At 46.3% G+C, this 25,344-nt stretch overlaps 1 protein-coding gene and 1 long non-coding RNA gene across 4 annotated transcripts; one reads left to right on the plus strand and one right to left on the minus strand.

Annotated features, from left to right (window-relative positions):
• The first annotated feature begins 1,061 nt into the window (after nt 1-1,061).
• Nucleotides 1,062-11,298, plus strand: LOC135292884 (uncharacterized). Of its 2 annotated transcripts, XR_010355048.1 has the most exons (4): nt 1,062-3,473; nt 3,642-5,064; nt 5,426-5,603; nt 8,347-11,298. It is a non-coding gene; the product is annotated as an uncharacterized LOC135292884 (long non-coding RNA). The 2 variants fall into 2 exon arrangements; XR_010355047.1 differs by having other exon boundaries at nt 1,073-5,064.
• A 538-nt stretch (nt 11,299-11,836) lies between these two features.
• On the minus strand, nt 11,837-21,913 carry LOC135292897 (serine/threonine-protein kinase PAK 3-like). 2 transcript variants are annotated; one of them, XM_064406963.1, is made up of 12 exons: nt 21,697-21,913; nt 20,751-20,788; nt 20,227-20,349; nt 19,181-19,708; nt 18,169-18,232; nt 16,245-16,293; nt 14,983-15,095; nt 14,344-14,461; nt 13,607-13,706; nt 12,909-13,105; nt 12,184-12,321; nt 11,837-12,035 (listed from the first exon to the last, which is right to left on the minus strand). In XM_064406963.1, exons 4-8 carry the CDS (start codon nt 19,413-19,415, stop codon nt 14,344-14,346), a joined length of 579 nt encoding a protein of 192 aa, XP_064263033.1. In that variant the 5' UTR covers nt 19,416-19,708; nt 20,227-20,349; nt 20,751-20,788; nt 21,697-21,913; the 3' UTR covers nt 11,837-12,035; nt 12,184-12,321; nt 12,909-13,105; nt 13,607-13,706. The 2 variants fall into 2 exon arrangements, with proteins under 2 accessions (XP_064263033.1, XP_064263032.1); XM_064406962.1 differs by having other exon boundaries at nt 12,184-13,105.
• Nucleotides 21,914-25,344: the final 3,431 nt, after the last annotated feature.

Raw genomic sequence — 25,344 nt, forward strand, 5'->3', positions numbered from 1 at the left:
CACTGTGAGTCTGATCTTTCTGGTTGCAATTGCTTGAAATGTCTTCCTCCTTTTGCTTCATCATAGGTTTAATTGGATCAGCAGCACCACAGCAAGCTTTGATGCATGTGTTCCTGCTTGTACAAACTGTGTCTTGTTGGGGCATGGCAAGGTTTCACTGGGAATGCTGGGTTTGAACGAAGCTGTTTGGGTTTCAAGTGGGCTGTAAGCTTGAGCTGCCAGGGGCGATCCTGCAAGTGGCCTCAGCTTGCCCTGTGGTGCCTTTGGAAAGGGTCAGCGTGCTCTAGGCCAAAGGGGCAGGTGGGAGCAGAAGGAGGAGGAGCTTGCGCACCGTTGGCACTGCCCGCACGGAAAGGGGCCTCCCGCCGGCTGGGGCGGCTGGCGCGGTTGGCAGCAGGGACACTCCGCGCTGCCAGCCCGCTTGCAGCTTCTTTTCCCTGTCTCCCCAGTCTCCTTCCTGGGAGGGCTTTTCCTCCTCTTCCGTTTGCCCTCAGTCTGGGAATCAAAGAATCCTTATCAGTGCTTCCTTCCTCTCAGAAAGCTGGAATTCGCAGTGTCCACCCCAAATGTCTTTTGGCCTAAGCAAATTCTTCCAAACCCCGAAGAGCTGAGAAAAGGGCTGGATATGGCAGGGGGCTGCGGCAGGCTGCCAACGATGGAGGTTGGAGGAAAATACTCCCCTTTACCACAGCTCTAAGGGGGTGGGATAAATACGTGGCTATCTCTAGTTCCTCATGTCTTATTTCTACCTCTCTGCCTAACATCTATTTATCTCTGGTTTTCCTCCCCACATGTCTAGGGCATGGCTTTGACATTCAGTCAAACTAGTGAAGACACATGATTACCCATTTTCTGCTACCCAAAATAATCTCTCTCTCTCCCTCTCTCTGTCTCTCTCTGTGAAGAAAATTGCTCTTTGCTGCTAAGGAAAGTATTAAAGGTGCCATGGCACCGGCAGCTCCTTCTTGGGGATACGCTGTGGTGCTGCAAAAGATCTCTAAAATTCGGCAGCATCTCCATGAAGGCAGCCCAGATGGCTGATGTTAGCAAGCAGTGGGGAATGAAAGGTCTGATTGGAATCTGAGGGTGCCAGCCCTTGAGATACTGATTTGTAAAGAGTCAAAGCCCATTTTGGTGGTGGTGCTGCTTTGTTGGGTCAACGTTCTGCTCCAGAATTCCATATTTTAGGCTAGCAGCATAACGAAGCCTTGGGCAGCATCTGCTGCACCTTTCCCAGTACATGGGACTGTGATTGGTGTTACCAGTCACAGCTAGAAGATCTGCCTTCTGATTCCCCAGTGGGAGACAAGCCAAACCAACTTGCAGAGCAAGCCAAATAATTGTTGATTAGACACTTCTTTTAGCATGGAGTGTTCTGCCCTTTTAGCTGTCCTGGTAATATAGGCCAAATCAGTTACTAGATTAAAAGGTTGTTGTAATTTTTTAAATGCTCTGACATCAGCAGCCAACTCAGGAATTTGGGGGGTTCCTTCAATGACTTGAACATCCTACTCCCACTTCTGAGTGTTTGGATCCTTCCAAGTGATAACCGATTTGTGTGATTTTCCAGAGCGATCTGTAAAAACTGTGAGGGCTTTAAGAGGAACCTTACCTTTTAGAGAATTTGGGACTAGATGGAATGTTTCTTTTAGTAGCTTGTGTTTTGGATAATGAATAGAGACTTGTCCGGGATAGCTGTCTAAATCAAACTGAAGGTATCCATTTGTCTGTAATAGCGATTCTAATTTGTGTAGTTGAAATGCTGGATAAATGTATGTTGGGTCACACGCTGCAGGGGTTCGGAGGTGGTTCCTGTCTTTAATGATTAACTGAGCTAAAAGCTCTTGAGGGATTGTAATAGTTTTTTTGGTGTGGCAAAAATACCCATTCTACAATTAACAATTTTTCTGTAGAAGACGGGTCCCACTGAAAAAGCAGTGCCTGGAAATGTGGGGATTTACCAAGACTAGCAAACTGGGAGGTTAGAGAGCGGTCAACGCGGTGTGCTTTTCGAGATGAGATAGCAGGTGCTACCTTTTGCAGCGCGTCGTGGGCATCTGGAGTTAAGATGAGCTGGGAAGTCAGGTCATGGCTCCCCTTCAGTAGGCTGAACAAAGGGCACAGCTCTTCTCTCGTGAGTCCAAGCAGTGGTCGGATCCAGGTGATGGAGCCACACAACTGTTGTATGTCCCTTAGCATTTGAGCCTTATCTTTGATGGAGATATTTTGGGGAATAATGGCTCACCCGCTGATAAGGAATCCAAGGTACTTCCACAGGGAGGTCTACTGGGTTTTTCAGGAGCAATATCAAAACCTGCATCTTCAACTGCTGTCATAGTCTTTCTGATCACTGGGTTAAGGTAAGTCTTTTCTTGGGAGCAAATTAAAATGTCGTCCATATAATGCCGAAATATAGCTTCAGGGAAGGTTTTCCTGATTGGAGATAGAATCCCAGCCACAAACATTTGACATAAAACAGGGGAAGTTTTCATTCCCTGTGGCAATGTGACCTAATGATATCTTTTAAAGGGTTCTTGACAGTTGATTGGTATCGAAAATGCGAATTTGGGAGTGCGGGACAGAGAGGGATGTTGAATAAACAGTCTTTGATATCAAGGATTGTGAGCTGCCAGTCCCTGGGAAGTACAGAAGGTGAGGGGAGCCCTGGTTGCAAGGAGCCCATGTCTTCTAAAACATCATTTACTTTCCAAAAGTCTTGTAATAACCTCCATCTGTCTTTGCCAGGTTTTTTATAAAAAGACATGGGTCAGGAGCTAGTTGATGGTACAATGTGTCCTTTTAATAATTGTTCCTGTACTGGGGCATGGAGCACTTCTAATTTGTCATTTGGAAGGCCCAATGATCCACCCACACAGGATCATACCCACAGGGAGGGATCATACCTTTTCCCACAGATGGACAACAGCCATATTGAGTGGTTTAGTTTTCATTTCTTTTTAATTCCCAAAGTTTCATTTTTTTCAACATTGTAATACAGCATCTCTATTCAAATCATTATACTCACCTTGGTTAATTAAATATTTATTAATTTATTTTGCCCCCATAATATCAGACAAAAGCATAGGACAAAAGCATAGGAAGAACAACAAGCAATTACAGAAATACAGTATCTTCCCTGAAAATCCCTTGGAAACCATATTAAAACAATGGGAAGAACATCAACTTACTAAAGATAAAGACCCACAGCTCAAGATTGTGCATTGCATGTTAGAATGGCCAAAGAAGAAATTAAAACAAGGTCTTCGCTGGCTGAAGCATGGGTCTACCAGGATGTGGATTTGCGAAGTACTTTACAATTACGCCCAAAATAAATTAAATGCAGACTGGAATTGCAGTATGTGGAGGTCTGGTTTAAATATTGGAACAGCGAAAAGGAAGTAGAAACAGATAAACCAAATTCTCTCTGTAATGATCAATGATAAAGACACAAGGAGGAAAACCAATCAACCAAGGTGGGACTCATTAAATTTCCTCCCCCCTACTGCACCTCCCAACGAACCAGCTGCAACTGCAGCTGAGTCATTGGAGGCTTCATTGAGTCATGTAACTGAGAGGGCTGAAGAAATTGAAAGTAGCAGTGGGACATCAGAAGAAACATATATTCTATCATTCTCCTCCAGGCAAATTACAAATTCAGCCATGCAGGAAGTTCCATCCAATCAAGAAGGTCCAGCCTTCTTCACTTGAAGGAGAACCCTGGTAGTACAAAAATGTTCCTCCTGCTCCAGCAGTAAAGATAAAACAAAGGTGGCATCCCTCAGAGAGGTCCCAATGGAGGGTGCACAAGGTGGAATAGGATATGTAAATGCACCCCTCACCTCTTCAGAAGTGAGGCATTTTAAAAAGGAAATGGAGATATTATTCAGTGACCCAGTAGGTATGTCAGAAAAAGTTTACCAGTTCTTAGGCCCTAGGATTTACCCTAGGGGAAAATGAAATTCAATAATGCAAACCCTTTTCTCTCCAGAGAAGAGAAAAGTTATTTAGACTGCAGGGATCAATATATTGGACAGAGAACATAATTTAGGAACAACTGGAGAGAAGAAATTACCATTAACAGATCCAGAATGGAACCCTAACTCAGATGAGGGAAGAAAAAGTATAGCAGAATACAGAACCCGAATTGTAAGGGGAATAAAAGAGGCAGTCCCCAGAGTTAATAACATGAAGAAAGCCTTTGGTAGCAAACAATAAAAACATGAGAGCCCAACTGACTGTATAACTCGCTTAAATAATAACATCCAATTATATTTAGAAAGAGATTTAGGTAGTGAAGGAGGGAAGACAATGTTCTAGGTCCACTTTGGGTTACATTCTTGGCCTGACATAAAACAGAAATTAGAGAAATTAGATGGATGGCCAGAAAGAAGTTTAGATGAGTTATTAGCTGAAGCACAGTAAGTTTATGCCAGGTGAAATGAAGAGAAAATGAAGACTAAAGCTAAGATGATGGCTGCTGTCCAAATTCCTAAACCAATTAGGCAGGATGGGGAGAATATTCAATTGAAGAAACCTATTTGCTTTTATTGTAAGAAAGAAGACCATATGCAATCCTGCTGTTTTAAGACATTGAGGGACTTAAGAGATTCTCCAAGTGGAGAATCAACCCTCAGAGAACTGAGGGGGTCAGGGGCTCTTCTTCTTGGGCCACAAAAACCATCTTCAAGAGCCCTTGATAAAATCAAGGATAGGACTCCTAGAACAATTAATGGAATTATTAGTAGACACAGGAGCAGAGACAACTTGTTTAACTGAAAAACCAAATGCATGTGCCATAAGCAAAGACACTTTCAATATTTGTGCTGCTAAAGGGGAATCCTTCCCCATTCCCATCATTAAGAATGTCACTATAAAGGGTAATGGACTAACCAGAAAGGGAGATTTGTTTTTCTACCTCCAACAGGTAACAACTTACTTGGCCAGGATCTCCAGATACCTGTGAAAGCTGGAGTAGTTCCACAAGAAGGAAGGATGAAGGTCATTTTGTTTACTTTATCCACACAAGATGAAAACTGATTAATCCTACAGTGTAAGCCCAACCAGGTAACTGGGATAAAATGAACATTACACCCATTGTAATTAATCTCCTTCCAGATATTAAACCAGCAAAAGTACCCTGGCACCCCCTTACAAAGACCAAATGGTATTGGCTAAAACCCATAATAACTGAACTGTGACATTATAATATACTAGAGCCATGTACTTCCCCATACAACACCCCATTCTTGCTATTAAAAAGCCTGACAATAGCTACAGGCTAGTTCAAGACCTACGTGAAGTACATAAAAGAGTGCAAGCTGTGTGCTCATTAGTACAAAATCCTTACACCTTGTTAAGTTATCACCTATGCACTCTTGGTTCTCAGTAACTGACCTGAAGAATGCATTTTGGTCATGCCCTGTAGATTCTCCTTCTAGACACCTGTTTGCTTCCACCTGGGAAGATCCAGACACTGGAAGGAAACAGCAGCTGACCAGGACCTGGTGACTGCAAGGGTACATGGAGTCTCCCACACTCTTCGGTCAAGCCTTGGAGAGCCTGTTCATTTCCTTTTCTCCACCCTCAGGAATACAAGTAACACAGTATGTAGATGACATACTACTCTCCAGAGAGCAAGAATCCACTGTAAAATTAGGCACCATTCAGTTACTGAACCTTCTAGGAGAGAATGGACTAATAGTATCTAAATCCAAATTACAATTTGTTAAACCAAAGTAAAATATTTCGGACATGTAATTGGTCATGGTACCAGAAAATTGAGTACTGAAAGGATAGAAGGGATTTTAAATTTACAACCTCCCCAAACAAAGAGCGAGGTTAGACAATTATTAGGCTTAATGAGGTACTGTAGAATATGGATTGATGAATACACACAAAGTGTCACAATTTTATATGAAAAATTAACTACATCAGAACCTATTAATTGGACCCAAGAGGATAATAAAAACTTAGAAAATTTAAAGCAAAAGATGATTCAGACCCCAGTTCTCTTTCTTCCTTCACTAGAAGAAGATTTTCACCACTATATTAACATAGAGAAAGGAATTCCTTATGAGGTCTTGGCCCAAGAGTGGTCAGGAATCCATAAACCTGTAGCCTACTTGTCCATATTGTTGGTCCCTGTGTCCCAAGGATGGCAAACATGCATCCAACCAATCACTGCAGCAGCCATCCTAGTAACAGCCAGCCAAAAACTTACATTTGAGAGAAATCTGACAGAATACATACCACACTCCACCCAAACCATTCTTAAACAACGAGCAGCCGAATGGCTAACAGACTCTCATATTATACAATATGGGAGCACCCTCATCCATTCCACAACTGTAACCCTGAAAACAACCACCCACACCAATCCTGCACAGTTCCTATGTGGAATTCCCCAAAAACAAGATCTCATGCACAACTGCAGAGTTTTTATAAACCTGCAAACAAAAATTCAAGAAGACCTCCTAGAGAGCCCATTAGATGAAGGAGAAATCCTGTTCATCGACGGATCATCTAGAGTAGTAAATGGAAAGAGGTGCTCTGGATACTCCATCAGAGATGGAATAGAACTGTACAGGTTAGAAAAGGAAAACTACCACCTTCCTGGTCTACCCAGGTATGTGAATTAGATGCTTTGGAAAAAGCATTGCACAGACTAGACAGAGCTATTGGAACCATTTATACGGACTCTAAATATGCATATGGAGTAGTCCACACGTTTGGGAAAAGCTGGGCTGAAAGAGGGTTTCCCACATCTAAGGCCAAAGACATTTTACACAAAGAACTTATATTAAAAATTTTAGAGGCACTTAAGTTACCGAAAGAAATTGCAATGGTACGTGTTCCAGGTCATCAAAAGGGAACTCTGGAGAAACCAGAGGAAACATCCTAGCAGACCATGCTGCAAAGGAGGCTGCTTTTGAGGGGGAATTAAAGGTATACAGATTTTATCCAAGAGACACACCCGAGAGTACACCAGACAACACCCTTCCTATCCCTATTTTTAAAGACAATGAAAAACAGAAACTCATATCACTAGCTGGAAAGGAAGATTCTGAGGGACGGTGGCATCTTCCTGATGGCCATCAAATGTTAAATAAAGAGCTCACTCGAGAAATTTTACAGAACCTCCACCAATCCACGCACTGGGGATCTAAAGCTTTAGCAGATCACTTTCTTCAGAATTTTGGATGTCGGGGAATTGATGAATTAGCTAATCAAATTACCACAGGTTGTATAATTTGCCAAAAAGTCAATAGAAAATTAACGAGGAGAACGAGACCTGGAAGAATTGAAATTGCAATTAGACCCTTCCAAAGTATTCAAATTGATTTCACAGAAATGCCCCATGCCCAAAGATGGAAGTATTTCTTACTGATTGTAGATCACCTTACCAATGGGGTTGAAGCATTTCCACTGTTAATGCCACTGCTCAAACAGTAAGAAAGGTAATCCTAGAAGAGATAGTCGCAAGATATGGAATTATAAATAACATTGATTCAGACCAAGGTACACATTTTACATCATTAGTATTGCAACAGTTGGCTCAACAATTAGGAATAACTTGGAAATTACATACCCCTGGCACCCTCAAAGTTCGGGAGGGGTAGAACGCATGAATCAGACTATTAGAACAACCTGGACCAAACTGATGTTAGAAATGAAGTGGACTTGGATAAAGTGCCTACCCCTTGCCCTTCTCAGAATCCAGAGCTAACCCAGAGCTGACTTAGGTTGTTCCCCATATGAAATGTTATACAGGCTTCCCTATTTAGCCACCCCGCATCAAGTAACTGCCAAAGAGTGAGGAAATATAAATGTGCAAAGGGATATTCAAATGATTGCCCAGAATCTAAAAGACTTAAAGCAGAGAGGTCTTGTACCCCAGAACATTCCTTTAGACTTCTATTTACATAAGATATGCCCCAGAGAGTAGGTACTTATTAAATGCTGGAAGGAACAATCCCTGACTCCATCAGGGGAAGGTCCTTTCCAAGTTCAACTGACCACAGAGACAGCCATCCGAGCACAGGAAAAAGGGTGCACTTCCGTCAGCCGAGTAAAAGGTCCAGTAACACCACCGCAAGATAACGAGAAACCTCCATGAACTACTCTCTACAACAGTCCTCCCCGGTGTTATTCCTGAAATTATTATATCAATTGTTATTCTCTCACTGTTTTACAGTAGAGAATCTAATGGTTATTGTACTTACTATTTAACAAGTTATTATGAATTTTCAATTCCATTTCTCCACCAGTGAAGAGTATAATTTCCCTGAGAAATGACCCTTCCTCTCCAATAACTATGTCTTTTTTTTTTTTTTTAAATTTCCTTAGGAGAAACAACATGAATAGAACCAAGGCCAGTTCCAGGTAGGACTTTCCTGCATTTAGGTCCCTTCCTGCATCCAGGTACACTCCCATGAAAACCAAGGGGTCTGAACCCAGTAGGAAAACCAGAGAGGTTGAATGGTCTGCACCACCTATCAAAGAGTACCACAGCACTTCAATCTTCCCATTGACCCCTGAGCAAGGGAAGGGAAGGTGCGCCCTACTCCTCATACTCTCCCTCTGGATCCTGTAGATCCCCCTTGTCAGAGCCTGCGTCTGCTGCCACCAATGCTAACATACAGTGTACCTGACCAAAGGAAACTCCTACCTCATAAAACACTCATTCCAGGCACATTCTTATGTAAATCCCTTTTGTTATAATATGATGACACTGAGTAGATACTGACAATCGGACAAAAACCAATGGATTGGTAGAAATATTGGAAATGCAAACCAGAAAAGGAATGGAGAGTGTCCTGATGAAGAGATTTGGCTATATGTCAAATTTAATTATATAACGAAAAAGAAGGATTTGTTAAAAAGGAAAACTTATGATGATGATTTGATTCGAGAAATTGTAATAACTGAAAGGGGGAAACAAAAGGGGGACAATCCATTAGCTACCGATAAAAACTTATTTATTGTTTTAGCAGAACAAATTAGTAAAAATCAAAATATAACCAATTGTTGGGTTTGTGGAGGCACCTTCAAATCAGAAGCCTGGCCTCAGCAAGGAGTCAGTATTGGACCCCTCAAATGACTTAAACTAAATTATTTCCCCTCCCAAACTCCAAGAGATCAAGACAATTGGCTATTGAGGGACACAGTTCTTGGAGAAGAATGCATCTGGAGAAAAGGAAAAAGATACACTGAGGAAGTTGTAGAAACTACCTGTAAAAGATATTTACTAACTGAGGATCACGTGGATGTATCAGTGGTGGATACTGAACGAACCAGATACCTTTTGGTCAAAGAAGAAAATCAGAAACAAGAACTGCATATTACATCCCAATGAACAACTTTATCAGTGCTGGGACCCTAAAAGTCAGCCTTTATTCAGTATTACCCCAAGTTTCTAAGTATTGGACCTCCACTTTTATCACGCTTTCACATTTTTGGGAGGCCCCCCAAGGTTTATACTGGAATTGTGGGCAAAGAGCATATTCTTAACTCCCTTCGTACTGGTGTGGCAATTGTACCTTAGGAGCAATACGACCTAGCCCCTTTCTACTATCAGAAGCAGCTGGAAACCAGCTCGGAGTTCCCCTAGATGATAAATTAAAGAGACAAAAAAGATGTGAAATAGGGGGAATGTAACAATGGGGTAAGGAAGAGTGGCCACCAGAGAGAATTTTAGAAACTTACGGACCTGCCACTTGGGCTCAGGAGGGGAGCTGGGGCTATCAAACTCCCATTTACATGCTAAATCACATTACTGGACTACAAGCCCTGATTCACGTCATATCTAATCAGGCCAAGAGTGCAATTGATTTTTTCAACGCCCAACAGAAGCAAATGAAAACAGCTGTATATCAAAACTCTTTAGCCCTAGATTATTAGCCAAAGAGGGTGGAATATGCGGCAATTTCAACACATCAGACTATTGTCTGCATATTGATGACCATGGTGAAACTATTACTAAAATTACCCAAAACATCAGAAAGCTTACACATGTTCCAGTCCAGTTTTCACCTGATTAGTGGAAAAATATGTTCTCTAGGGAGTGGTAGAAGAAAGCCTTAATTATTTTTCGAGTTTCCTTAGTTAGCCTTCTCTTTCTCCCGTGCTTAATCCCATGTTTCATTCATCTAATTACCTCAGTAGTACAAAGCATGTTCGCTAGTCAAAATCTTCAAACGAGCCAACATTCTATGCCTACTGTCAAGAAAATCATAAATCTCAATCCAATCAAAAGAGATAGGAAAACGGGTAAAAAGGCCCAGCAAGTTTAGATTAATTTTAAACAATTAAACACTATCAACAAAGAACTTTTACATTTATGTAAATGCAAAAGCCAATGACTAACATAAGAGAAAGAGGGAGGAACTGTCATTTATAAAATCCCTTACATGGCTTTTGCATTTGTGACTGGTTTATATTTGTAACTGTTAATTAGCTTTTGCATTTATAACTGTTTAAAGTTACTAGTTTGATCAAATAAAAGTGTTCAAATTAATGAAGTAAATAATATAAAATCATTATCAAGTTATACTAGCTATTCAGTAGATCCCAACTGAATGTTTAACAGTCCTGTTAAAATAGGTAGCAAAATAAGAACTATATTATTTTTATAATCCTTTGTTCTTAACCTAATTACATTATTTGTAAATTTAATTATCTCTTTTTAGTAGCCTTATACTTTCAAAGTTCCCAGTGCAGTTTCCTCTCACCAACAGCATGCAGCATTTTACAGACAATTTCTAGCCCACTCCAGGTTGAACTGGTAACTTGATGCCACAGCAATGGTGCATACTAATGAGAGAGAGCTTCCCATCAAAAACCTCAGAGATATCATCCCACCCCAGTGACAGCACACTCTGGGAAAGAAGATCTTACCCCATCATCTACTAGCACCAATCACCTGAGACTATGGGGGCAGGACTGCAAGTACAGACTGAGAGGACCGAGAACATCAAAGGGGCAGCCTGGCCTGAAGAGCTGTCTTTGCTGTCTTTTACTGTTCCTGGGACTGTGACTTAGCTACAGCAGGGGACCCCACACTGCAGATTTCAGTCAATATCTCTTTTTAGAGACCTTATTCCAGATTTGAGGGCAGACTAAGTGCATTCACTGCAATGCCCTCGGGTTCTTGCCTTGGGGCCAGACGCCAGTTCAGCTAGAGGTTTCCTCAATCCTTGGGCCTGGGACTTTATGCTTTTTTCTTTCTTTCCTTTCTTCTTTTTCCTTACCTCCCTTTTTGTTTTTCCCCTTTAAATAAACACCCTATTTTTGTTCAAATCGCCAAAGCTGTATCTTTTTACCACATTCAGTAAATTTTCAGACTTCATGCCAGCTCCTCGGAGCAAAGCATGAAGATTACTCCACCAAGGCAAGTATGTGTAGTACTCCCTTGTGTTGGCATCAGTTCCCGTGGCAGAACATGCCTTCCCACTGGACACTCACCTGCACCTGAGCCTGTGGAGAAGCCCGGCTCCCTCCCCCTCTGCCCACAGCAACACAGACACTCCCAACCTTTCCCAAGAGCTGCAACACAACCACAGGCACAGCAGCATCCCCAGCAGTGACACCACTGCTCTGCTCCATTCTGCCCTGCTCTGCTCCTCTAGTCACAGCTGCAAGCCTGTATCTCCACAAGAGGCTGTGGCCTGGAGGCGAGGAAGGAAAAAGATCTTTGTTCACAAACAAACCGTGCCACAAACCCCATCCATGGGTCTTCCCACATAGCAGAAACACCTGACCATTCAGAAGCAAATTTAGAGCTTATTCACAGGGTGAGAACAAAAGGAAGCTTCCAACACAAAGGGTTTATTTATTTATTATAGTATTTATTCTGACTATCACTCATAACAAACTACAAACTACGAGCTATAAACTACAAACTACAAACTTCAAACAACAAACAACAACAAAGGCCTCCTCCAGGGCTAGTATCTCCTGTCGGCCATGAACTCCTGCGTGGCCATGATCAGAGGCGTCAGGGAGGAGGCTGGCTTGGCTGATGTTACAAATGGATGCTGCCCAAAGAGAAAAAGAAGCAATGAGCTTCTACTTTCCCCACAGGCTGAAGCAGGCTTTCTCTGGCTAGCAGAAAGATACAGAAAGGAGGGCATTCTGTGCACCTCTCTCTCCACATCCAGGACCTGCAGCCGCTTTGCCTGTTACCTGCAGAAGTTCCTGGGCAGACCAGCGCCTGTCCTCGTCCCTCTCCAGGCAGCAGTGCAGAAAGTCTCGCAGCCACGCCGACTGCTGCCTGGGCTTCTGCAGCTTCGGGGGGGCCCCGGTGCTTATCAGCTGTTGAACCTAGAGAAGAAGGAAATGCCACACTCTACCTGTCTCCTTCGCACCCCAAACTGCTCACACAGAGCCCATTGGACAAGCTCCACTCTGCAGTGGCACTTTACTCCCTGCCACAGGGTGGCAGATACCTTTCCTACCCCTACTAAAACAACCCAAAGCCAGAGGCAGCCATAGCCAGTCCAGTAGGCAAAGGCTCTTGCCTTGACCACTCATTTCACTGGATGATGGAATCAGCAGCAGCTCCATCAGCTAAAGCACACTTTGCTTCTCTGAGCACTGACACAGCCTCTACAAGTGACATGGAAGAGTGACTTTCATCTCACTCTTCTATTTCCAAGGATTATTCCATAAAATGCAGCTCAGCACTGCTCACTGCTCCCTTAGGCAAAGCTTCTGCCAAGCAAAAGGCATCCTGATTTTTAGGTCCTGTTCATGCACAAAAATGGCAAGGGGATGATCTGGCCAAGAAGCACGAGAGACTGTGCAGCCTGGAACCTATCATTTTCAGGTGTTGGCAAGCTTCCCAGGCAGAAGAATGGGAGCAGATTTTGTTAGGGTGACAGCAGTGTCTGAGAGCAGCTGCAGCGTACCGTGCGGGAGGTTTTCATCAGGTACGGAGGCGCTCCGTCCACCATCTCGATCCCCACGATGCCAAAGGACCAGATGTCCACTTTGGGGCCATAGGGCTTCCTGGTGAAAATTTCTGGCGCCATCCAGTAAGTTGTTCCAACAGCTGATCTCCGTTTGTTCTGCTCGGTGGTGAGCTGAGCAGCAAGGCCAAAATCAGCTGAGGAGGAAAAACCACTCTGATCAAGCCAGCGTGAATTAGGAAAGCAAACAAAAGAAATCCCCATTGTACCAATGTCCAAGAAGGCAGTGTGGAACCCAGCTGTAAAGAGGCCATACCTCAGGCCTGCAGCCAAGGAAATACGGAATTGGCCACTTAGCAAAACCCCCCAGTTTCAGGCAGTGGATTTTAGTCCCCTGAAGCTATTAGACTGTAACTGCCTTGCTTGGGAAGGGACACACACAACCCAAAGCCACCCCTGAGCCCTTCTTCCCAGCAACACTTCCCTGCACCTTGTGGCTGTGCTCTGTGCTTGCAGCAGGGCAGCCTGCACTGCCACAGGCACCACTGCAGGGAACTGGAGCCACCCAAAGGCAACCCCACACCGCAGCCCGCCACGGGTGAGCCTGGCCACAGGCACCACTGCAGGGAACTGGCAGCCACCCAAAGGCAGCCCCATACCGCAGCCTGCCACGGCTGAGCCTGGCCAGCAACACCCACCCAACTTGACTGATCCATCCAAGCCCAGGAGAATGTTGTGGCTTTTGATATCTCGGTGGATCACTTGCTTGGAGTGCAGGAAATCCAGGCCTTGCAGGCACTGAGAGAGGAAAAAGAAACACGAGCCTAAGTGGACTTCATCCCACAGGCAGAAAAGTGGCACATCTGCAACACTGACTTCCTGGGGGATGGTGAGCCATGGCAGGACAGGCTGCTGGCAAGGGCAGGAGCCTGCTGCTCCACCACGAGAACAGCAGTGCCTTTCTAAGTGAGGGTATGTTTGCTTCTGAAAGAGAAAGGGCAATTGTTCCTCTGGCCAGTGCCCTGCAAACACAGGCTGAAGGAGCCCTGCTGCAGTGGCTGTGCTCTCTGCAGCCAGACAGCAGTGGATGCTTTTGCAAACACCGCTTTGGGTGCAAGGCTCTCCTTTGAGGCTGAGCTCTGGGAAAGTCCTGTGAGTATCTCTTCGTCTTTGCCCCTTGCTTCACTTTGCACCACCAGCACCTTTGCCCTTACAGGGAAGGAATGCAGCACACACAGGCTCCAGGCAAGTGTTTAGAGAGGCAAAGACAAACACACCAGAAGAAGGGCAGGGACACTGGCAGGCACTTAGATGCTCTTGCTACTGCCAAGGACATAAGAGAAAGGCTTGGAAGATGAAATCTCTCCTCTCCTTATCACCCATTTGGAAGGACCATCCCAACCAAGCCATGGGAAGCACAAGTGCCATCCCTTACCTACTGAGAGACAGCTGCTATCTCTCCTTCTGCCATGCGAGTCTCCCTGATGACATCATGTAAAGAACCTCTGTCCATGTATTCCATCACCAGCCAGAGTTCCTCATCCACCAGGTAGCTGAAAGGAGCAAACAGCCTGGAGATGAACGCACGCACTTACACAACCTGATGGATTCTTGTTTCTGTGTCTCTCTCAGAGGAACACAGGAGGAAGTGAGTAGTCATTCCCGACGCTCTGCAGGGCTTGAACTCTGAGCAGTCTAAAAGACAGCTCGGTATCCACACCAATGCAACAGGCCAAGGGAAATACAATAGACAGTGCTTTGTCAGCACTTCAGACACAGGGAAAAAATCAAATCCCAAACCCAACAAAAAAAATGTGGAGAGAGGACAGGAACTTGGAGGCTGTTGGCTCAGTAAGACAGGGCCCAGTCCTGTCTTTGAAAGTGCCCTTCACACTAGGTATGCCAGGAAAGATGAATGCAGGCCCAATGCAATCTCCTCCCAAGACGCTGTAGATCAGCCCAAGAACAGGAATTAACAGCTCCATCCTCTTTTGCCAGCGACCAAAGGAGTGGTTGCACCTCTGGCTTGCAGGATGAGAATGACCTTTCATGGCAGGACAGCAGAACCACTCACCTGTCTACATAGTTCACAAGGTTGGCATTCTTACTGCCACGCATGACCTGGATTTCATTCAGGCACAGCTCACTGCTGCTCTCTTGCAGGAGACTAATTTTCTTGATGGCCACCTAAAACAACACGGAAAGCCATGAACCAAAGAAGTCTGTGGCACAGGAACACAAAGGGAACATGAAGACAGTGATTATGGGATGACAGTAGCCCCAGCTGGGCTGGGCCAAACTGCCTTGTGACTGGACATCAGACCCCATGCTTGGGCACCTCCCAGGACAGAGAGACAGATATCCTTTGCCTTGTAAACCTGGGAGAAACATGGTCTAAGCTCTCCACCTCAAAGCTCTAACAACACTCACTGTGCCCACTGTCTTCCCCAGGACCTTCCTTTATCATCCCCATTGTCATTGACACACCTCTTGCAAGCAGGAATCGATTCTGTGCCAGTAGAAATGGAACAAAACTGCTGGGAAACCTTGGGCACTTCTAGGGGGCTTGATCATTACTCCAGCAACCACTAGCATTCTCCATTGCACAACTACAAAGCAAACTCTTACAGACATGACTGATAAAATGCTGTTTGTCCTAAAATCATCCTCAGGGTTATTCCCCATAAGAAACACAACCCTACATATTTCACGGAAAAAATGCTGTGATGATGAAAACATCATTAAGGACACCTCCAAAAAAGACAATCCAAGCACTTCCTCACTTCAGGAATTTGCATTTCGTTCCACTAAAATACTTTAATTCACACCACTGATATTTGCAATTACTGCCTGACTGTAAAAAGAAATAACCCATGCCTTGATCCTCTAGGGATGCACACCAGGCTCTGAGCAGGACTCAGGCCCTTGAGACACTCCTTGCAGACCTTGCTCTCTCTAAGCACAGATCCCAAGGGCAGCACTGCAGGTGGCTGCAGAACTGCCAGCATGATTTCCATGTATTGGCTAACAGCCAGAAATGAGAATTCAGGAACGCTGCAGCCCCAAAGAGCAGTGCCATGCTCTGAGACACCACCTGGGCACGTAGACCCAGCCCTGTGTCCTCCTCTGAACGATACCGCTTGGCCTCCTTGCATCCCCTGGGGCAGCTGAGAAGGACAAAATCTGTCCCCACTGTATCTGGCAGGCAGACACTGCTCTGCACTCCATTTGCCTTTGCAGCAAAGCTCCACTGGCGAGCCAAAGCTCAGCCACAGCTCACAGCAGAGGGGAGGGCACTCGAGAGCTGCAGAAGCTGCGGCACTGCTTGAGGCTTACCTCTTCTCCTGTGGCAGTCTCCACTGCCATGCACACAGTGCCGAAACCCCTAGAAACAAAACAGCAGCAGAGAAAGAACAAGTCCTTTAGTCCCTGCTAGTGCAAAACACTGCAGTCCAACAGGAACAAAGTCCTGGAGCAAAGAGTAAATGGAACATGACAGATTCTTCTCTGGGTCTTTTCTCCCTTTTCTCTTTCTCTAGCTGTGCATGTGTCGGATTTTTCCAGGAATATGCCTGTTGGGTCTTCTTACACCTCTCCTTGGAGTCTGTCTGCCAAACTCAAGCACTACCACTCAGGCTTTTCTGAGAAGCCTGAAGCCATTAACAGCCATTGGAGGAAAGCCTCTAGACACAGATCCCTTCTCCAGCTTGCAAGGAAAGTAGTGTCCAGCCACAGCCATAGCAGGCAAAGGCTTCCATTGCTGCACACAAATGGAGAAATCCTCAAAACACAGGGTCCTTAGGCAGCTGTGTTCTGGGTCCAGAGCCATTGGCAGCTGCTTCTCTTCGATGCAACAGACACTGGAAGGACTCCACTTTTCTGGCGACTTCTTGTACATTTGGCTTCTGTTCTGGGGTGACGTTATGATGCTTGTTTCCCCAGTCACTTGTTCTGTTTATGCTGGATGTTATATTCTGTGCCTCCAAGACGGGATCAGACAGTAGGGGCCGGGAGAAGAGGGAGCACAGAGTTTTGTTATCAGCTGCACTCTCCCCCGCAGTCTGCTGGAACACAGAACTCCAGTGTTGTGGTCTGGGCACAGATGGGGCCACACACCACACTCCTTTTGCTTTTTAGTTAGTTTAGCTAGCTAAGGTAGTCTGAGTTTCGCCTTTAGTGTTTTTCTTTCCCTTTTCTTGGAGCCATTCGAACCTGCTCCAGACTGAGACCCAGCAAAACACTGAGAGCTCACACTTTGTAGCCCACCAGGGCCTACTCTGCAGCCTTTCCCAGCACTGGAGAATGACAACCCCCAGGAGAGACTTTCTGAACTTGCCATCTCTTCAGAGCAGCAAATGAGTTTTGTCATCCGGTATTGTTCATTTTGTGTGCTGGGGAGTGATTTCCCTGTTAAATAAACAATTTCTTTCCACTTCTGTCCGAGGAAATTATTCCCAAACTGGCTGGGGGCAGTGGCCATGTGGGTTTGCTTTTAGGAGGGGCCCTTTCTGGAGGTTTCCTCCAAAATTCGCCCTAAACCAGAACACCTGGTACAGAGAAAATGTTGCAAATCAATCCCATCTACAGTCAGCAGAGCTGGCTTTCAAAGGGAATAGCTTGGTGGATTCTTTGCAGCAAACGCCTAAACCCCACAGGATCCACGAGGAGTCTGCCATCAGGCAGATGATGCCTTTTCCTCTAGAGTGCATTGCCACTGGGCATGCCCCTGAAACTTTGCCTTTTGCCACCGCAGCCACAAAAGAGAGCTGCTTCTTTCATTTCTGCTTTTGGCTTCTAGACTAGGTGGTGGTCATCCTGACTACTGAATTTTATTTGCGGCAAAATATTGGAAAGAAATGTTACTGAGAGCTGTTCCCTGACAGCTGTCAGCTGCTAGCTTGACCTTTGAGACAATGAAGTTTCTCCTCCTTTCATTCCCACGTATTCTGTATTCTTTTGAGACACTCAAAAATTATTTCTCCTATGAAAAGCGGCAAACAGGTGCAAACACACTTGAGGGACAGGAGAGCTGCCAGGTGCTGCTCTTTGCCGCAGACAAGACATTGCCAGCATCCAGGTGTCTTGGCTGTGCCTTCACAACACAGCTATAAATGCTGGCCAGCATTGAGAGATCACCTGGCATCATCTTAACGCAGTGTCTGAACAGCTTTGGAACTTGCCTGATGTCACTCTGGGGAGATGGGACACGAGCAAAACACACTGCCCCTCTCTTTGAAGAAGGAACTGTGGCTGCACTCACCCTTTGCCAAGAGTTTCCAGTTCTGTGTATTTAGCCTCAGGATCTCCCTCGCTCACCAGCATCTCTGTAAAAATCCCAAGGACAGATGCTCACTTCAAAAGAGATCCCACCCTTCATCAGATCACAAAGGCAGCCCCACTCTTCGGGACACTGGGCCCTCTCAACTCAGTCAGTCGGGAAACAACAACACCACTGCACCAGCACCACCTCAAAAACAGCAGCAGCAAGACAAGCAGCCCTGCAGCACAGATGGCCAGCACTAAACTAAAAGCCTAAAGTAAAATCTAAGCACACAGAGAAACAGTCAGAGGAGACAGGGATCAGAAAACTCTAACCAAGAGAAGTGATTGTTGTCTATAAACATTAAGGGCAGCAGGAAAAACAAAACCTTCCTGTTCTTGGCAATGAACACTCTGCGACATTCAACACAAGCTTTCATCCTTGCAAACATCAAAGGCATCTTGGGTTCTGGAATCAATTTTTGTCATCAGCTGCCCTCTCCAGAACAGGAAGAATATTGCAAAGTGCTTCCAGCAGAGCCCAGATCTCCAGCTTTAAGCAGGACTTTGCCTAAACAATGCCCTTCAGCCTTTCAGGAGCAGCAGCTCATGTTATAAGCTACTGTGATGGCCTTAGGAATGAGGTCCCTCAGCCTTTAGGACAGGCTGAGTGCTGAAGATGACCTTGGCCGTGCCCACAGCAGCTGGGCCCCGCAGGAGCTCCTTGAGGCCTACTCATTCGCGAGGTCACGGCCTCCTGCTCAGCCAGAAACAATCTCTGCTTGGCCTTTTGCCTACAGGGAAGCTCAGGCAAAGCCAAACCAGGCCGAGCTGCTCTCAGAGGCAGGAGCAACACCCCGCTGATCCCTCACCACCTCAGAGCACAACAACAGATCCTGTGTGGAGGAGGCCTCAGGACCTGGCACTCAGCTGAGCAGGAGGTGGGACAGCTCATGCCGGCACACGCGCACACAAGGCACTGCTCCGGCACACAAGGATCACAAAGGACCTACTCAGCATGGCCAGGCACTTGTCCTCTGTCCTCTCTCGCTGCTGCTCTCTGCTGCCAGACGAGCTGGTCATGCTCCAGGTGCACGAGCTGCTCGTGCTTGAGCTTCCAGCCTGGGCACTGGAGCCTTCTCCCGAGCCTTCAGCTGCAGCTCGTGCAGGTGCCAGGACAGAGGAGATGGAGCTCTGGGACAAGAAATGAATTTGGGTCACAAATGAGCCTGGCAGAGATGCCCCCATTCCATTTCAAATGCAAGCCCCTAGGAAGATGCTGCTGGCCACACCCAGGGCTCTTCACCTCTCAGCTTGTGCAGCCCGCTTCAACAGCTCAAGGCACAAAATCCAAAGGCTGCTTTTACATGACGGACAAAATGACACCAAAGACGCTGCTACCCAAAGCAGGCACTTACTGGTGTTGTTTGCTCCGGCCATGGGCTGACCGCAGGGCCAGGTTCATCGGCACCTTCCTCCTCTTCAGCCTCTTCCTCAGGTACAGAGGCAGCTAGAGCAGGTGCTGACGCTGCCCTTGTGCTCTGTGGACAGACAGCAGCATGAGGGATAGGAAAGAACCTGTCATTCACCACCTTACCTATATTCAGCTACAGGCCCTGCTGCAGCTCAGCTCTTCCTTTAGCTACTGACTTTAGCTGCTCTGTGGGGAGGGCCAGGTCCCTGCTGGGGACAGTGCCTCCTCGTATCCTGCAAGCTTGTGAACTGCATCTTTGCACTGCTCTCCTCACAGGGGACAGGGAGCCTGCACAGCCACTGGCCACCAAGGACCTCACTTGTACCCCAGGAGCATCCAAAGACATCCTAATGCTACCTCTTGTCTCTTACTAAGACAAATTCACAGCCCCTTTCAGAACAGTAGGAAGCTGCTGCATAAACAATCCAAGTTCCACTCTGCTTTTCCAAGCTCCACTGACTGGGGGAAGGGCCGGAAAGATTCCAGCCTCCAGCATCTTCAGCCAGGCACAGGAGGTGCTGTCTGATCAGAAACTTGCAGCTATGCTTTGCTCCAGCCACAGCACGACCCAGAGCTGCTACTTACTGATGCTGGATGCTCAGGCCCTGCAGTGGCAGCAGGCGCAGTTTGGGGAGCATCTTCCTCCCCTCTGGCCTCTTCTGCAGGAAGACACGCAGCCAGAGGATCCTCCGAGGTTGGTGTTGGGCTCTGCAGACAGACAGCAGCGTGAGGGACAAGTGACCTTTTCTATGTTCAGCTCTAGACCCAGATGCACTAAGGAGAAATCATCTGCAGAGAAATGGGTTTCTAAGTTGTTCCCACTGAAGTAAAATGGGACAATTAGAGGGGACTGCACTCTCTTGTGCAGGGGAAATTCCGTCATGGCTTAAAGCACCAAGCAACCCCACTTCCAGCTGCTTAAAAGCTCTGAAAAGGAATTGGAGAAAACAGCCTGGGCTCCTCCTGCTGCTGCTGCTCTTGCTGCAAAGGGTCTGGACTGTAGTTTCATTCATCCAACCAGGCTGGCACTGGACTGCAACACACCCAGCTCACAGCTTGCTCCACAATTGTCAAATGCTACCAAGGCCAGAGACTTCTTTCCCACTCACCCAAAGACCGGATTCTCTCCAGGCACGGGTGATGTGACCTGCAACACACAAGGGAAAAACAACCAGATGCTGGAAGAAAACTGCCTGTGCTGGGCAAGCCCACAAAAAGTCAACCCAAAGACAGAGCATTCTGCTTTCACTACATCACTCCAGCTGCAACCCCTGTGTCACACAGCAAGCAAGTCAACAGCACAAAATATTGCCTGGTGTCTACCTTCTATCCTCTGTGGCCACTCAACCCACAGAAACTTGAGACTCAGAAAGGCCCAGTGGTTCTGTAACAATCACTGCTTCTGCCCCACCCCACCCAGCAGGAGCTACAGCTCCTCCCTTTCCTGTGCTTCAGTTTTCTCAAGAGATTGCATGCAGCAATTGCCATGAGCTCACTGAAAACCTTTCCCCGGAAAAGCTTCACCCAAGTGCCCCTTAGCCAGGGTGGCAATTCTATCGTGACACAGCACAGGAACAGCTCCAGGGTTCGGGAGCATACAAGAACTCCTCTGAAATGTCTATCTCAGAGGCCTTTTCCAAGCTGATTCTGTGACTTCATCACAGAACAAATGGCTCTTTTAGTGTGCAGGAAATGTCAAGGTCCACAGGCGCATGCTGGGATGAGGGAATGCAGACAAGAAGACTTGAACTGAGGGACATTCCCTCAGTCCTGGAGAGCAGTGCACAGCTTTTACAAGGACTCCTGACAAGCTCTCCCACTCTTCCTATCTTGGAAGTTGTCTTCCTTGAGCCAGTAAACTGAGGAGACTAAACTCCATAGCCACAGGCTGTGCCACAGGAGGAGTGAAGCCCCTGCAGGCCACATTACAAATGCTACCCACTCCCCACTGGCTAGAGACACCCCCTTCTTGGCTGGAGCTGTTGACAGCGGCTTTACCCAACCAAAGGCCTCTTTGTGGCATTTTGGTTTCCATATGCTGCAACATCTACTTACGTGCCAGGTGGGTGAGAAAGTACCCAGAATAAGCCACGGAAAAAGCTGCGCAAACTGCAGCACACACTCCCTCCATGGCTTGAGCAGCGCTGCTCAAGTCTGTACCAGACAACGCCTGTGGGAAAAACCAAAAATATTCCGAGTCCTGCTGGCAGAGACCTCGTCGATCAGCAGGTTCCGCCTGCAGTGAGCGTGCCACAGAGCTGCTCTGCACACTGAGCCCTTCCGGGCCTCAGCACAGCAACTTTGCCTTGACAACGCCGGGATGCGGCCGCTGACATCACAATAGCAGCCACCCTAGGCTGGATTGTGAATTCATGCATAGAACCAGACCTGCTCTACACCTAATGCCAAAAAAATCCTGCAAAGTTTTCCTCTGCTACGAAGCAACACAAAAAGCCCTCCTAGTCCATCACCTGTTGCTCAAGGCATGTAAGAGTAGAAACACACTTAGCCCCTAGAGCCCACACTGAGAAGCTGAGCACTGAGAAGGGACCAGGATGTGAGGAGCTGCAGCAGTGGTCTTTGACCACTATTTCTGCTGAGCAAAAACCAGAAAGCTTATTCCTTTGTTCTAGAAATCAGAAAACAAGGAGAAGCACTGCTTTAATTACATTTAGAGGTTTTTCCTAGGTACAGAGACATGGTCATGGATCTTTCTGTATATATATATTTTATTTATATATACACATATATATATATATCTATATATATGTATGTGTATTATATTATTGAATACTATATATTCAAAACATTTTACATCATAGCCATGGGAAATGGCATTCCCACAGCAGGGAAATGCCATGACAGAAAATGCAAGGAGGATCGTTCTGTATGACTCACTCTAGCAGGGAGGCCTTGGGACCAAAGCACCACCACCATTTTTTCCCCCATTTTTCTCCTTCCACAGTATTAGTCAGGAGGCGGGGCTGAGATGGGGGGCACGGAAGTGACAGCTTTGACACACAGCTGAAACCATCAGGGCCAGTGTGGCATGTGGGACTGTTTTTCCACTGCAGCAGAACCAGGCAAGCCAGAGTGGTGACACTGATCCCAAGTGAGTCCAGCCAAGCCAAGTGGAGCCCAGCAGGGTGGTAGGAAGAGGCAGCTAAGTGGCAGATCCCATTCCCACACACATGCCCAGCGTGGCAGACTGATGGCAGCAGCAGTGCCAAACAGAGCTCTGCAGGGACAGAGAGACACCCATCACCATCGCCACTGCCACCATCCCTGCTGCAGAGAGGGAGCAGAAAACTGCCACTGCAGGTGCACAGCTCCTCCAGGCAGCACCAGCAGCCCCCATCTACCATCAGAACCATTCTGTAAGCCGTCGCCATCCTGTCTTTGTTCCAGGGGCCCCATGTGACACTTCACCTTTGTTGCTTAAGCCATTACTCCTTTTGCACTATTTTCTTCTTATTGTTGTGCACTGCTTTTTATTTCCTCACTACATTATAACTCTAATAGTTTTAACCTCTCATTTATTGTTTTCTCCATTGACCCTTTCCATTGTCATGGAGAAGGAGAGAGAGGAGAGGCTTTACAAGGACTACCTCAAGAAGAGGACATAGAATGGAGGGAAGGCCTTAGAAAGAATAAACAACCCTCATGCTGCTGCTTTTGCAAGGAATAAATATCCAAGTTTCTTAATATCCAGCCACAAATCTGTGGAGTCTTGACAGCCAAGAAGCACAGGAACCTGGACACCTTGTTGTGAGAGACTAGAGGAGATTGCTGGCTCAACACTTTTCAGGGGCTTGTATGTGGGGAAGGGGCAGATCAAGCCTTGCTCTGGTGAGGCCATGCCCCACTCAGCACGCCCCACACCCCCAGGCCTGTATCCCAGCCCAGCAGTGGCCACTGATCCCTGGCACACCAGAGGCAATGCTCCACACCTGTGTCTGGGGCCCCTAACCCAGCTCCTAAATGGCCAGGTGAGTGGGAGCCCCATGTGGGGGAAGGCCCCAGGAGAGCCAAAGGCTATTTACCTTGGGATATGTGGCCACCACATGTCTTGACCCTACCTCTTCTTGGAATTTCTATCAGCTGAACACCACTGGAACCTGGAGTGATAGCTGTGTTGGTTCTTTTCTGTCATTCTCTTTTTCTCTTTCTTCTCCCTTTTCCCTCCTCTCAGATTTTTGAAAATAACTTAAAATGTAACAGGTTTAGTAATCTAAATGTAAATTAACTTACTAAGATTATAAGTTGAATGGGCTAAATTAATGCTTCATAGAATGTTTTATGTTGATTGAATCCTGCTCTAAATTATTTTTGGCTTTAAAGTTCTCTTATTTTCAAATGTTGCCAGTGAAGGGTTTTGATGTTGTTCCGAACTCTTGAGAACATCTCGTCAGTATTTCTCCTGCTTTTCTAACTTAGAGTACATGAACAAGTTTAAATCCTTTTAAAGTATCTCATAGAGCAATGTTTTTGGAGGCTTGCATTTTAATTGGCACAGCAAGCAGGGTACTCTTGAGGTGAGATGGGCCTTTTATACAGCATTAACTGTTCATGACATAATAAAGGAGAAATAAATTGTCAGTCAAAGCTGCTCTTTTCTGGCAGAAAAGTAATAGAATCCCACGCAGAAACTGATCTGAACTGCTCTCCACTGACGCACTTGCTAAAAGCTTATATAGAAAGCTTGTCCAGCCCTAAAGAGAGATGGGGATGGAGAGAAACTAGCACCATCCACAGTTACTTGTGGAGAAACATGAAATTTGGTAGAAGAAAATTAAAAATTCCCAGTAAAGGACCATGCCTGGTATGCATATGCATGGAGGTTTGACTCAGAGCTGTATGGTGCCCATCAGCTGGAAAAGGAGCTGCATCAGCTGCAAATTGCTGAGCCTGAAACAATAGCCAGCCTCAGGCCAGAGCAGGAATTGAATGCCAGGATGAAGCCAGCCCCCAAACCATGAGAAACCAGTGAAACACGCTCTTCCAAAGCCAAAGAGCTTTAGAGTTGCAATTCAACACTGCTGGGGAAGGCCCGGAAGCAGTGTTTTCCGTAGTCCAGGAACAGCCAGGCCTTCCTGACTGCAAGGTCAGCCCCACAGCCCTTGGGAGGCCTTTAGTGCCTCAAAGTCCAACCCCGCCCCTCACCCTAAACTCTCCCCACCCCTATAAAATACAGAGGCAGGATGCCCCGAAAAATGATGTCACCTTCCTCTGCTCCCTGGAGGAGAGGTTCGGCTCTGCAAAGCCAATCTTCTTCCCTCCTCATCCCAAGCCCTGCTCACTGATAAAGAAGGAATTCACTTACCAGGATGCAGTGTCTGCAGTGATACCTCATTCTGCAACAGAAGTGGTTGAACTACACGGGAAAATAAGCAATGATCGCAAAGAAAGGGAAATGGAGAATGTTTTGTGAATTTGGATTTGGGGGAATGAAATAGAACTTTTGGAGAAGGAAGCACATGGTGAAAAGCGCTGGTCTTTTGCTCAGGGAACAACTTGTGGTATGAAAAGTTTGGACCCCTTGCAGAGGGGGGAACCCCATACAATGCATGAGAAACAGCTAATGCCTGTTGACCTTCTTCTGTGTTATTGTAAGTTATTTCAACATTCAAGGATCAAAACTGAGAAAACAAAATCTTGGCACCACCTCCAAAAAGTTATGGTTGTTGATAGAAGGTGGTGGAT

Source organism: Passer domesticus, unplaced genomic scaffold (assembly GCF_036417665.1).
Source record: "Passer domesticus isolate bPasDom1 unplaced genomic scaffold, bPasDom1.hap1 HAP1_SCAFFOLD_55, whole genome shotgun sequence".
Classification (NCBI taxonomy): domain Eukaryota; kingdom Metazoa; phylum Chordata; class Aves; order Passeriformes; family Passeridae; genus Passer; species Passer domesticus.